Genomic DNA, 14221 nt, shown 5'->3' with positions numbered 1-14221 from the left:
TGTGTCCTGCCTACATCTAGCTGTTTGTCAGCGGAGACTCATTGCTTCTCAGTAATTGCCTAAGCTTATGCTGTTTGTATGTTCCATCTGCAAGTTTCCAGTTGTTTTGTAATGACATCTAATGTGTCAAAATGTTGCAACAGTCATTCCTTTTATTCTTAAAACTGCTGAAACATGATACATAAATCAAAGTTCAGCCGTTCCAATAATGCAGTCATTTTTAACACCTTACTAATTTTTATGCAGTATTCTTCCAGGCAAGATTTCTACACTATTATGTTAAAAAATACGTAACTGGATACTTGCTGATTTCTCTTCAAAGCCAGCATTTTTAAAATTAGGTTTATGTTATTTAAGAGAGTTTTGATTAAGGCAGGATTAAAATGCCTTTCGAAGAATATGTCATACATAAAAGAAATACCAACTTGTTTATTTCTTAAAGGAGTAATATAAAGATAGCATATTTATGAGAATATCTTTTAAAACAAAATGCAAGTTGTCATAAACTAGTAATATAGTGATGACAGGATATGGTTTGGAAGTTGCCAAACAGTATCTTCAGAAATTGACCTTAATGAAAACATTCCAGTATAAATTTCACTGTGATACAAATGTAGTAGGTGGATTTTTAAGATGTAACTAGTAAGATCTCACACTGCCAGTGTTTTTATTTCTTGATTGTTGCCTTCTATGACTTAAAACAGAAATAAAAAAGTAACATAGTAGATTTCTTTTCTGCACCCAACTTCATGTCCTATATTTTAGTGCATTACTTCTTCACTCTCCTTATTTTTATTCCTTATTTTTACAGTTTAACACAGTTGTAACAATTATTTTTCACAGGAATTCAGTGAAATAACACTGGTTTCTTCTGTGTCACTGAGGCAGCTGACTGTGAAATATGCTCAGCACATTCACTGAAGGACTTTTTTTGGAATAGAACATTTTAGACTTAATGTCTTTAGCGTTACTTGTTATCAAAACCTTAAGTACACTACCTTTTCTCGTGAGTTCTACAGTTTAAAGAACATATGCTCTAAAGAGATAAGTGGTGATAAAAACTATATGCCATCATGTATAAGTTATAAGCTTCTTAATAATTTAAATCAATATAGTCATTTTACAGTTCTAATTCTTTCAATTCAAATTACTGGTTTTCTATTTAATATCTTATGTACCAAATATTAGATGTAGATCCAGTAATTTATCAACCTGTGTGATACTAACTTTATGATTTCAGTAGACTTTATTTAAAACAGCATTCTTCAGAAAATAGGATGTGTATGTCTGTGTGGAGAGAGAGAGAGAAAAAAAAAAGAGAGAAAAACAGAGACAGAGAGAGCAATTTATTTAAAGGAACTTATCAGGAAAATTTGGGTCCTGACAAGTCCAAAATCTGCACAGCCAACTGGAGACCTAGGGAAGAAATGATGTTGCAGCTTGAGTGTGAAGGTAGTTTTGTAATAGAATTGCCCCTTCCTCTGGGGATCTCAGTCTGTTTTCTCATACGGTCTTCAACTGATTGAATGAAGCCTACCCACGTTATGAAGGGTAGTCCACTTTTCTCAAAGTCTGCTGGTTTAAATGTTGGTCTCATCTAAAAAATACCTTGGCAGCAACATCTAGACTGGTGTTTGACCAAATATCTGGGTACTGTGGCATAGCCAATTTGACACGTAAGATTAACTGTTACACAGCATTTGTTTAAAACACAAAATAATAGATTACAAATTGAAATTCAGTTACTTAAACCGAAATAATTATAATATTTTACTATTAACGAAATAAAAAACATAGCAGAAAATAGGCAAAACATAGAGATGTATATTGTCTAACTGCTGAAATTTTTCCTTTAAAGTTGTAGCAGAATGTACTAGTTGAATAAATAGAGGTACATTAACATGTGGGGAGCAGGGAGAGAGATGTATCTGTGCAATTTGGAAGCAAGTGAATTGCCTTTGGTAATGATAAAAATGTACATACGTATTGCTTGATACTAGAGGAGAAGTAGGAGGGAAAGTGCTCTTTTCCATTATTCATTTAGAAAATATACTTCTGAAGATATTATCCAATGTGGTAAAAGATACAAAGCTGGGCACGGTGGCTTGGCCTGGGCATGGTGGCTCATGCCTGTAATCCCAGCACTTTGGGAGGCCGAGGCAGGCGGATCACCTGAGGTCAGGAGTTTGAGACCAGGCTGGCCAACATGATGAAACCCTGTCTCAACTAAAAATACAAAAATTAACCAGGCATGGTGGTGCTTGCCTGTAGTTCCAGCTACTCGGGAGACTGAGGCAGGAGAATCACTTGAACCCAGGAGGCAGAGGTTGTAGTGAGTTGAGATCATGCCACTACACTCCAACCTGGGTGACAGAGTGAGACTCTGCTTCAAAAAATAAAAAATAAGATAAAAGCCATGATCTCTGCTTTCTGTGAGTTTCTAGCCTAGGTGGGGAGAGAAGAAGCCATGCACACAGATTATCATCCTGCCAGCTCAGAGAAGTACAGATGCCATTGTCACCGTATTCCAGCCAGAAAAGATGAGAAAGGCTTTGTGAAGAAAGAATCTGTTTATTTACTCAGCTTGATGACCCTAAATGAGGCTAGATTAAATATTAGGAATTTGTTTCTAATTCTGTTGTTGACTGTGTTCAGGGTATAAGAAGACAGTAGTATTGTTATGGTAGGACTTTCTAATTCAAACGTCCCTTTGCTGATGCACTGATGTCTTGGGAACTTATCGCTCTACCCTTAAACATAATTGAGTTTCATCCCCTCTGCCCCTGCCCACCCTCAGCCCTCAATTCCAAAAGAAGTAATGCTGATCTCTAGTAAAGCTATAGACTCAAATCAGAGGTGATTTTCTAGCTTGCTTTCTAAATTGCTTTTTTTTTTTTTTCCTTCTCAGTTCCAGTTTTACTCTGCCAAATCTGTGCAAGTGTGCAGCATGGTGACTTGAGAACTCCTTGGAGACCTGGGACTTTATTAATTTAACACAAAGTGATGGCAGGAATCAAATCTTTGCAGTGCTTTGACTGGATGTAGGAGCACATGAGACATGAGATGATGTGACATTGAGGTTTTCCCCAAAGTGACTTTTCAGTTGTTCAAATATCATGAATTATTCGGAGAGGAATAGTGGTGAAATTCGAGAGTGGAAATGTTCCACCACTCCACAGTTAATCTTTGAATGTTTTGAAGACCTTAATGTCTGCCTGATCGTTGGTGAATCCATAGCCAGCTTTATGCTGGCTTTTATACAAATCAAGACTGTTCCTTGAGCTACCCATGTGCAGAGGGGTTAGTATGCTTGAGTAGGGTAATTCCTTCCCATCATGTACATGTTTGCCAATTCCTCTGGAATTTTCCATCTGAGGGAAAACATTTAGATCAGCATTTTTATTAAAAATTAGAAGACATTTAACAGGTAGTGGTGTACCTTAAGCCTCATAAGGATTTGTACCCACGGTGCTGTGGTGCTTTGGAAGGAAGCTTGGCCAGATAGCCACAGTGGGGCCTGTGGGAGGACCTGTACTCCCAGCTGCTGAGGACTCAGTGATACTGATGCCTTCACTCTTTCTCGCTTCTCCTTGAGAATCAGGTGTGGAAGCAGCATGTTATAGGGGAGATTGCGGAGGTCTCCCTCGTGGAAGGACCTTGCAATTGCTTAGAAGTATGATACATTTGTGTTTGTGGGCAAGTCACTTTCACTTTCTGAGGCTTGATTTTCTAATGGGTTGTATATATTGGAATCAGAGAACTTAGGGTGAACCAAATGAACTGATGAACTCAAAAGTACTTATCTGTAAAGAGTCCACTATATACAGCATCATGCGTAAAACAAAAAGAAGCCTACCTTGCTACGGAGTTTGTGATCCATTGTTATAGCCTTGACTCCTACCATTTAAAGTGAGTCAGTATGTGGTGTTACCAAAAAATGTAGGGAACAACGTTTTTGTTATCTCTTTCTCATTGGTCCTTTGATTGACTTATTACATCATGTGAATTTAGGTCATCTGGAAAAATTCCAGTCAGCAGGGAGTGTTTTCTTATTGAGCTATCCTGTAAGACTAGACACAGTTGCCTGTCTGTGAGATCTCAGGCTCTTTCGACTCATCGGATGAGAAATATACAATATTATGCTTTTTTTTGACACAAATCTAGGTGTCCTTAGAGTAGAAAAATGTGTATTAGCCTGTACTGTGAATGCAGTTTGTATTTATGGACTTGTGTGACTGTAATACTAGCTAAGCCCAAGAGAAAATAATCCTTCTGAACAGATCAGAGAGCACTGAACATTGCATATCACCTAGAATTATTTGTGTTTTGGAGATGGGCATCATATCATTGTGGTCTTCTTGTTTATAAGCCCAGTGGTTCTCCTGGTTCTATTTGCTCTATTAAATAAGCAAAATTTTATTGAGCATTCATGATTATAAGTTTGATAGCTAATAATCAAATAGTTCATCCCCTTTACCCCTGCCCACCCCAGAGCCCCCAGTTCCAAAAGAAGTTAACACTGATCTCTAATTAGTAAAGCTGTAGACTCAAATAAGAGGTGATTTTCTAGCTTGCTTTCTAAATTGCTTTTTTCTCTTCTCAATTCCTACTTTTACTCTGCCAAATCTGTGCAACTGTGTAGCATAGTGACTTGAGAACTCCATATAGACCTGGGACTTTTATTCATTTAGCACAAAATGATTGCAGGAATCAAATCCTTGCAGTGCTTTGACTGGACCTAGGACCACATGAGACATTAAAAAGCATCTAATGCTATCATACAAAGAAGAACTGAGGCTTGTTTCTCCGTATCTAAAAAATTCCAGGGATACACAATATTCTTGTAGATAATACTGAATGCATATTATTTTTCTTGAGCAATCTTCAGATTACTATTGATAGTTGCTCCTTAACATGCAGACAAGACATACATCAGCCATTTATGTATCCTACTCCAATATACCCCACTTGAATTCTCTTTTGAAATATGGTAAGGATATTTTGAAAAGTAACTTTAAAATATTTATAACTATATGGAGAAATCTGCTAGAGAGAACAGTCCTCATAAAACAAGAACCTGCTTTTCATTGACTAGTAAAAAGAAACCCAAATGAATCTTTGTTTCTTTAATTACAACTCAGTCCAACCTTCTGAAATTGGCTATGCATTTATTTTTTGTTTGTTTAATGTAAAGTAACTTTTCTCCAGTTTTTCTTCTACTTAGAAATTTGTTTCTAAAAGATATCCTAATTCTCCCTGGGAGTTTATAAATGTCATTGTTTTGTCCCTTGTTGTTTGCTTACCAGTGGCATTTTGTTTCTTAGCTTGGAGAAGAGGAAGAATTCTCCCTTAAACTCCCCTGCTCCCCAGAATATCAAGTGAATATCACTTTATAATGAGATAAATTAATTAAGAAATAAAGAGGGAGGGGGAAAGCAGAGTTAACATTAATGGTTGCTATGACATGATTGGTCATTTGCTGTTTTATAGTTATATTAAAAGAGTATGTTAAAAGGTACGTTAACTGATGAGACACCAGATGGGGCTTAATTAACTGCTTCTATAGGCTGAGACCCTTTTTTGAGTTTCCTTTGCTGGGCCTGGCCCTGTGATGATGCCTGCCCACAAAATATGAATTCATAATGAATGCACATGAATATGGTGGTGAGAGGACGAGCCATGGGCCGGGGGACCCAGCTTCCAGGTTCAGCCTTTAGGATTCAGAAGTCTCTTATGCAGACCTTAGTTTTCTATCTATAAATTGGAGTATTAATGTCAGTTTTTTCAGACTTAAATATATCTAAGGTAATGTCACATAGAACTCTGCATATCAAACAGGGAAGGGAGGCACCTCTAATTGGAGGGCGGTAAACAGACCTCAGAATCCATCTTGCCTACTCTTTTTTCCTAATATAGTTATGAAAAATAATATCTACTGGGTTCATATGTCTGCAAGATACTTTTCAACCCTGCTGAGATATTGTGCTTCCAAGAACATAAATTTAGATTTAGATTATACCTTTTTTTGTTTTTTTTTTTGAGATGGAATCTCACTCTGTCTTCAGACTGGAGTGCAGTGGTGCTATCTCGGCTCACTGCAACCTCTGCCTCCCGGGTTCAAGCAATCCTCCTGCCTCAGCTTCCCAAGTAGCTGGGACTACATGCACGTGCCACCATGCCCAGCTAATTTTTTGTAGTTTTAATAGAGACAAGAGTTGCACCATGTTGGCCAGGATGGTCTCGATTTCTTGACCTCGTGATCCACCTACCTCAGCCTCCCAAAGTGCTGGGATTACAGGCGTGAGTCACCATGCCTGGCCGATTATACCTTTTTAAATGAGGATTAGTGAACATATTACTCAGGTAATATACAAAATAAATGAGAATAAAAATATTCTATATTCACTAAAAATCTGTTTAGAGTGTGTTGATCACTAGAACCATTATAATTAAATGTTGCTTCTGTGTTTTTACACACATCAAGATATACATTTTATTTTCTACTTTATTTTGTACTTTTATTTATTAAAAGAATTTCTTGTTGCAACCCTTTATGTTGATTTCAGAAGTCACTAATAGGTCATTAAGATTCTTCCCTTTACATAGAGCAAAGAGAAATTTCCAGAATTTCTGGAATTCTGGAAAGAGAATTTTCCTGAGATTGCAGATTTGCATGTGTCTCCAGGTGATGGTGAGGGTTGTTTTCCCTGTTGTCCTTTCCTCACACTCATGCTTCCTCCTTTAGTGTGTCTGGTCGGCATGATCATGTGCTATCTAGGCATTTCTTTCACGGACAGAAGGAAAACTGCAGGGTTAAAAAAAAAAAAAAAATCTTGGCCACAGTGCTGGTTGCTGCCAGAAAGTAAAGAATCTTCTTGTGGCAGCAAACACACTTTCCAGATATAGGACAATCTGTGTTTGGGCTGACCATATATTCTGAATGTGTCTTATTAAACTGCCCACATCCTAAACACAAGGCAGGCCAACCACTGCATTTCCCTAAGAGTTTTCTGTGAACCTTTGTTCTATAAATTCATAATGGCTCAGAAATTGAATTCAAATCTTATAGCTCAGTAAAGATACAGGTTTCTTAAGGAAACTCCTTAATGAATACCTGAATATGGAATCCCAGCAGCAAACAGAAAATCCCATTGGATGAAGCTGTTTCTTCATCCTACCCCATCAGCCTTGAAAGCATAGAACATATAAAGAAGAAAAAATTCACTCACAATTCCATCATCTAGAGCAATCACTGTTTATATCTTTCTATGGGTCATTTTTACTCTATTTTTATGTAGTTGTAAAAAGCTTATAAATAATTTAGGTCATTTTTTAAATTTAAGATTTTAAAAGTATTATTTCGTTACATGGCAAAACAAAATAATGCTGTATTTCATTGTGTGGATTTCATTCACCTAAGTAATTTACTCATGTTGGAAATGTAAATGGTTTATAATTTTTCTACTGTTATAAATAATGTGATGCCTATCTTTGTACATGAGAAGCTTTTCTGAATTTGTACTATTTTCTTAGGATAAATTCTCAGATGTGGAATCATTGGGTAGAAGGTAGTTAAACCATATTATCAGATTTCCCCAGCAGCATCTGAGAGGGCCAGCTTTTCTGTTCTCTGCAATCTGAGTAATGGAAGCCTCATTGTGATAGAGGCGCAGACACTGGGCGCTCCCAGCAAACTAGAAACTTTGTAAGCCACACAAAAAACAGATGCTGGAGTGTCCTTAAAATTCCCTTTGCCCTTGAATAGACATATGTAGTCACGAATTGGGGAAACATTTCCTCTGAAAAAAAAAAGCTTGTCTGTAGGAATACTTATCTTTTAGGGGATGGGTGTGGTACAATTTAAATGATGATTTCAGTCTCATTTGTAGTTTTATTGGTTTGGACTCTGCTCCATTGAGCTCATTATAAATAAAATGCTTATTAATTTATTCCTGTGTTTTTAGCAACAGAAAATTTGATGTTAAGTTCACATGGTTGTACACAGGATTTCACTAAAATAGTGCTTTTTATTTTGTATTTTTATGTACATTTTACAAATAACTTCTTAGCCTTCCTTCTCCAGTTCTGATATATCTTATTAAATTGACACCTCTGCATCCTTCCTTCTCCAGTTCTGATATATCTTATTAAATTGACACCTTTCCAATCAGAATTGATTGTACACATTAAATATTTTGTCATGGTGTTGAGATTGGGCAGAAGCTCCTGATAAATTTGGCTTTTCCTTCTTTGATACAGATTATTCTTCATTCTATGCACAAATACCAACCACGAGTGCACGTCATCCGTAAAGACTGTGGAGACGATCTTTCTCCCATCAAGCCTGTTCCATCCGGGGAGGGAGTAAAGGCATTCTCCTTTCCAGAAACTGTCTTCACAACCGTCACTGCCTATCAGAATCAGCAGGTATTGTTCTCAGAATTGGTATCTTTGTAGACTTTTCATTTCGGGTGAAGAGAGGAAGTTAGGTATCCTTCTCACTGTAAATGTTATGAATTAGCATAAAGCATTTGCCATATATGACATTCAAAGTGTATATATGTGAATAACAGTTCTTTATCCATGATTTTCCATGTAAGGCTGCTCTAAGGTTGACTTCTTTAGACAAACCATGTCTCATGACTGACACTGTGGGTTTACTTTCCATTTTGAGCTATTGACTTATGATATCATAATTAAAATTAGAATGTATTTTTATTGCCTAAAAAATAGACATGTAAAATATTAAAAATGAATTGTATCATAGAGCATGCGACTTGATAGCTCACTTTATTTTTAAACTATATTGTAAAAATATTTCAGAAACATCCTGTATAGTCTTTTTGGTACATATACAAAAGGGCTATTTCTTTCAAGATATGCTTTAATTGTGATAGAAAATGATAAACATGCTTATAGTCTGAGAGATCAGCAATGGTGGAATAATCATTTCATAAAGTTAGAAATAGTTTGAGTGGCCGGGCGCGGTAGCTCAAGCCTGTAATTCCAGCACTTTGGGAGGCCGAGACACGAGGTCAGGAGATCGAGACCATCCTGGCTAACACGGTGAAACCCCGTCTCTACTAAAAAAAAAAAAAAAAACAAAAAACTAGCCGGGCGAGGTGGCGGGCGCCTGTAGTCCCAGCTACTCGGGAGGCTGAGGCAGGAGAATGGCGTGAACCCGGGAGGCGGAGCTTGCAGTGAGCTGAGATCCGGCCACTGCACTCCAGCCTGGGCGACAGAGCGAGACTCCGTCTCTCAAAAAAAAAAAAAAAGAAAAAAGAAATAGTTTGAGAAGTGAAATATTTCCTTTCTATATGTGTAAACGTATATATTTCTCTAAGGCTATGTTTATATGGGTCAGTTAGGTGGGGAATTGAATCAGAGGCAATATGTAATCCATGCTGGATTTCCAGCTGGTTTTCATAAGAAATATCCATGTAATATAAGCCATTGTGGCCTGTGGTAGATTTTTTTTTTCTTTTATTTCAGTGGTCAGCAGAATTGTTTTAGGTCTCCGTTTCTCTTTACATTTATATACATTTCAATTACAAATTTAAGGCTTTTAAATCTCTCTGTTGTGGTTTCTGTTGTTATAAAGCTTCTTAGAAGATTTAGATCCTATCCCATGTGTTCTTTGGGCTGAGAGGCTCAATAGCTCTTATCCGTATGGAGACATCAGTCTCAAAACCGAAGCTGTCCTGTCCTCTCACACTCATGTTGCCGCTCTTCTATAAGCTTTTAGGAAGGAACATGAAATGTTATTTTTTAAAGGTCCGCAGATAATATATTTAATAATATATTAAAATATATGTAATGCATATTTATTAATACATTAATATATCTACTAGATTATCAGATATATTAATATATTCAAACATATGTAAAATATATTTAATGTAATATATTTAATAATACATTGAAATATATTCAATATTATATATATATTTATGGAATGCTTCATGAATTTGTGTATCATCCTTGTACAGGGACCATGCTAATCTTCTCTGTTTTGTTTCAATTTTAGTATATGTACTGCTGAAGCAAGCATAATAGATTTAATATAGCATGTTTAATGTGTTATATGTAACATATATATTTAATATAATAAATATATTAAAATAAATATCGATATAAATACATAAATTGTATAATACACTATACAATAATATATTTATATTATATAATTATAATAGCTTAATATAATTACATTTAATACATTATATGAGATATAGTTATGTATTTTATATATTAAAATATATGAGGGACAGAAAATGATTTTTTGGGAGAAAAAGTAACACATGAGAAAATAGCAGAGACATTTAGTATTCTTTTAACAATCTCAATTCGTCATCTCTTTTTCTGTCTCTCTTCCTCTCTTTTTGTCTCTCTCTCACACACAAATTAACTGTGCTCTTTCTATATTTTCTTCCACCCTCAGTGGTATAGTAAGTGCAGTTTTGGCACATGTTGTGACTAACACAAATTAATTAACATTGAGAAGTTGATTAAGATGATAGATTAGAGGGGAAATTGATAATGATAACATGCAATCATATTTACTTTTTAGTTTCCTGGCTACTATTTTTAAGAACTTAATGGAACATTGTAAGCAGATTAGTGGTTAATAGCATGAGCTCTGTAGCCTGTGGTCCTGGCTTACTTAAGCTTCAGTTTAAAATAAAACACAAAACTGAGATAATAGCTATATATAAGTTGCTCTAGTAATTAAATGAATAGTATGCATAAAACTAAGCACAGTGTACATTTTATGCACTCAATACATATGTTAGTAATAAAAATGATGATAGTAGCAATTGTGTTATATCTCTGTTTTAAGAAGGCACCATTATATAAATCTGTACTTTTTAAAAAACAATATTTTAAATGAACATTTACATTGCTTAATGTTTTTTAAACATTATTAAAATAAACAGAAAATTGAGCTATATTGATCTGTAAAGAAGAATTGTTTCAATGACAGAGTGGCAGACATGACTTAATTAGCAAACTTTTTCATTATATCATTTATAATGTAGTTTTATCCACATACTAATATAACATCATATGGAACACATATGTCTTAAGTGTTGCGTGGCCGAATGGAGAGTATGCACAGGCAATGTAGGGGGACTGCAGATGACTTCTATCCAACAGTTTTTGTCCTTAGCCAAGATGGTGCAATTAGAAGTATGTTCATTAACTTTGTAGAGTTCATTAAGCCCAGGAATTTAGAAGCCAAAATATGATGTGTCTCTTAGAAAATAGGCTGTAAATTCCTCTAGGCAAAGTAGAGATCTGGTAATAAGCAGATGGGATGGTATTTATTAGTGTCAAGTTCAGGATGTCATAACTAAAAAAAACTATTAATGGAGATGATTAAACCATTTGTAAAAATTTTCCCCCTAAATCGTGGTGTCTTAGTGGGCAAAAAGCTGGTTATGAGTCAACAAATTAGAACTCTTGTTAAAACTAAAACATCATATATAGGAACCATTTCACTACCTATACATATCTCATAGTATGTTGTGTACCTCAGTATAACACAATACAATTTATTTTGAAAGAAAGTTAAAATGAAAACATCATTTATTTTTACTCCATTCAGTATGAGATTTGATGTCATTAGAACCTTCAAGTAGTAGTTACCTCTGTTTAGACATTCACTGTAGTGCTCTGACCAGGTTAGGACTCCACAGATAAAATAATAAAACTTTCAGATAAGAGCTACAAAGAATATTAAAGGAGAGACAAAGAAAAATACAGAGGCAGAAAATTAAAGGAGTGTGCATATTATTACCTAATTTTGAAGAAGAGAAAGCTGTGTAGAAGCTTAACAACATTTAAATGGCTGTTAAATAGAAGTTGGATACTAGTTATTCCTCATTACCTTTATTGAGAAAGAAACAGGATTAAACCACATCTCAGAGTTAAAGGGAAGAACTGCAATTCAGAGGGAATTGTCAGTTATAGGGCAAGTTACCAACAGATGATTCAGAATCTCCTTTTCCAGGAATATTAGAAAACAAAACTAACATATCTATTAATGCAGATTGAAAAGGAGTGAAGTATCTTTTTTAGAGCAGATGAATTTTTTAGATGATTTCTGAAATTTTCCTTAGCTTTACTGCTAGGATATTAAAATACTTGGGGAATAAAAGAGGGGTATACAATAGAGTCCTCTAACAGTTAATTTTTTAGTCATTGTAGTTTTGCAACCAAGTAAAAACCTTGCTTGACATTTATATAAGATTTGATATTTTTTTTTTCTGCTCTGCAGATTACTCGCCTGAAGATAGATAGGAATCCATTTGCTAAAGGCTTCCGAGACTCTGGGCGCAACAGGTGGGTCTTAGTGAAGACCATTCTGGTCGTGATAAATATATTTGATATTTTATTATGAATTTTCTATTACAGAGTAAATGGCTAAATTTACTAATACAATATTGAAATCATTTCTGATGAGGACCATTGTGCCGTGGAGATGACTTATTTTTGTAGTGCAATGGTGTTACCTACCCTAAGGTGAATGTTCATGTATGTTGCTGAGCTGAAAATGGAAGCTCTCAGGTGTACAGTGCATGCTGTTTCTGAAGGGGCCTTGAAGAAGCCTGCCCTTACAGGCACAGAGGCTTCAGTATCCCAATTAAATATCCTCTCTGCCTCTACTATTGGTTTAGAATTTCTTTGGTGATGATGTAACCATCTGTTGATATTGTTTGTGGAGTATGATAGGGTCTTTCATTAAGTCATATTTCCACCTGGGATATGAAACTACTCTCCATTGCCAAGAGAGCTGATGTTCTTTAGTTTCCAAATTTGTCTTGGCTCTGCTGACAGCCACACACTTGTTTATTTTGTCTGTTTCACGTTTTGTGGTGTTTGTACTAAGTGGTAGAGCCACAATAATGAATTCCACTCTATTACTTTTATCAAAAAGCAGATCACCTAGTCTATGTGCCAAAGGGTTTTTGAATTTATTGATATGACTCTACTCCAATATAGTTCAGTACAACATTTTCTAAAGTAACTGTTAGTAAGTAGTAATAGAGAGTAATAATAGACTACAGTTCTACAACTGCCTTTTCAGCGTAAGGCTTCTGCTTAAATGTTTTTAAAAGCAACTTGATTTTGAAAAGAAGTATTTGAACAATCTTTATGACTTTACTCCTGAAATTATTCTAATACTCCTTGAAAATCCCCAATTATTTTAGAGACAGTTTCTTCTGAAATTTTAGAGGGAAAACAAGCCATTCTTAGTTCTTTCAGTTGATTAATTGGACAAGATGGGTGACAGAGACCTTTCCTCAGAATACACTCAAGTGCTTGCAGAGACGTGATGTCATTTTTATATGCAGTGGCATCATTGAAACGCCATGCAACACGAGGACTGAAATGCAGCTAAAATGCACTGAGAGTAGAGTAGCCCTCAACTTAGTGCAGGCAGATCAGGAAGACTAATAGCAGGGCTTCCCTCTGAAATTTTTCACTCTGTAGGAAAGTTTGCAGATATTCCTAACACATGAAAGTTGTCTGCTGTGTTGAAATTATTTTGTTTTTTGGATGTCTGTTTCAATGTAGAGAAAAAAAATTGCTTGGCTTTTGTTTTATTACAGTAGCTCCTGGTTAACCTTGTTTTTCAGAGGTGTTTCTGAAAATTAAATGTAAATTGAACCATCATTTAATAACTGGAAATGGCCACTTAATGAGGTGACTGAAGAGAACCTTTGGGACGATTCCTGTTCTACCTTGGCAAATGCTTTGATGGAATTATTTTGTGATTTTTGTTACAGCAGAAGAGTATTTGTCCATTTAAGAGTCTTATATTACTTTTAGTTTTTTTCTTAAGCAGAAAAGGAATTTATTAAAACACTGAAATTCCAGGAGAGAAATATTCAGGCTTGAAGAATATACAACCAGCAACTATATCCAAGCTATCAATTGCTCTAGCAAAGACTTCACTGCTACTGACTCAGGGGTCACATGCTTGTATATAGTCAGTTCATTTTTGAAGGAATAAATTTAAAATATTTTTTGAAGTATATTTTGAACAGATAATAGTGAACGAACCTCTACAAGAAGGGAGATGATAGATGCATATGACAAGTTTTCAGGAAGAATTCTAGATATTCAGCATAATGAAAATACATTTGGTTACTTAAATTTGGTCAGTGAAAAAGACAGTGGTGTTGTTGAATATAAATTACTAGGCCTATTGTTT

At 35.3% G+C, this 14221-nt stretch overlaps 1 protein-coding gene across 1 annotated transcript in view; it reads left to right on the top strand.

Moving 5' to 3' along the window:
* TBX18 (T-box 18) overlaps window positions 1–14221 on the top strand; it is a 28074-nt gene that overhangs the window by 7917 nt on the left and 5936 nt on the right. The window contains exons 5-6 of the mRNA XM_011953494.1: window positions 8260–8427; window positions 12281–12345. Coding sequence (XP_011808884.1) covers window positions 8260–8427; window positions 12281–12345 — 233 coding nt within the window. The remainder of the gene's footprint in view (window positions 1–8259; window positions 8428–12280; window positions 12346–14221) is intronic.

Source organism: Colobus angolensis, unplaced genomic scaffold (genome assembly GCF_000951035.1).
Source record: "Colobus angolensis palliatus isolate OR3802 unplaced genomic scaffold, Cang.pa_1.0 Scaffold362, whole genome shotgun sequence".
NCBI lineage: Eukaryota > Metazoa > Chordata > Mammalia > Primates > Cercopithecidae > Colobus > Colobus angolensis.
The sequence above is the reverse complement of the archived record's forward strand: the minus strand, read 5'-3'. Positions and strand labels throughout refer to the sequence as shown.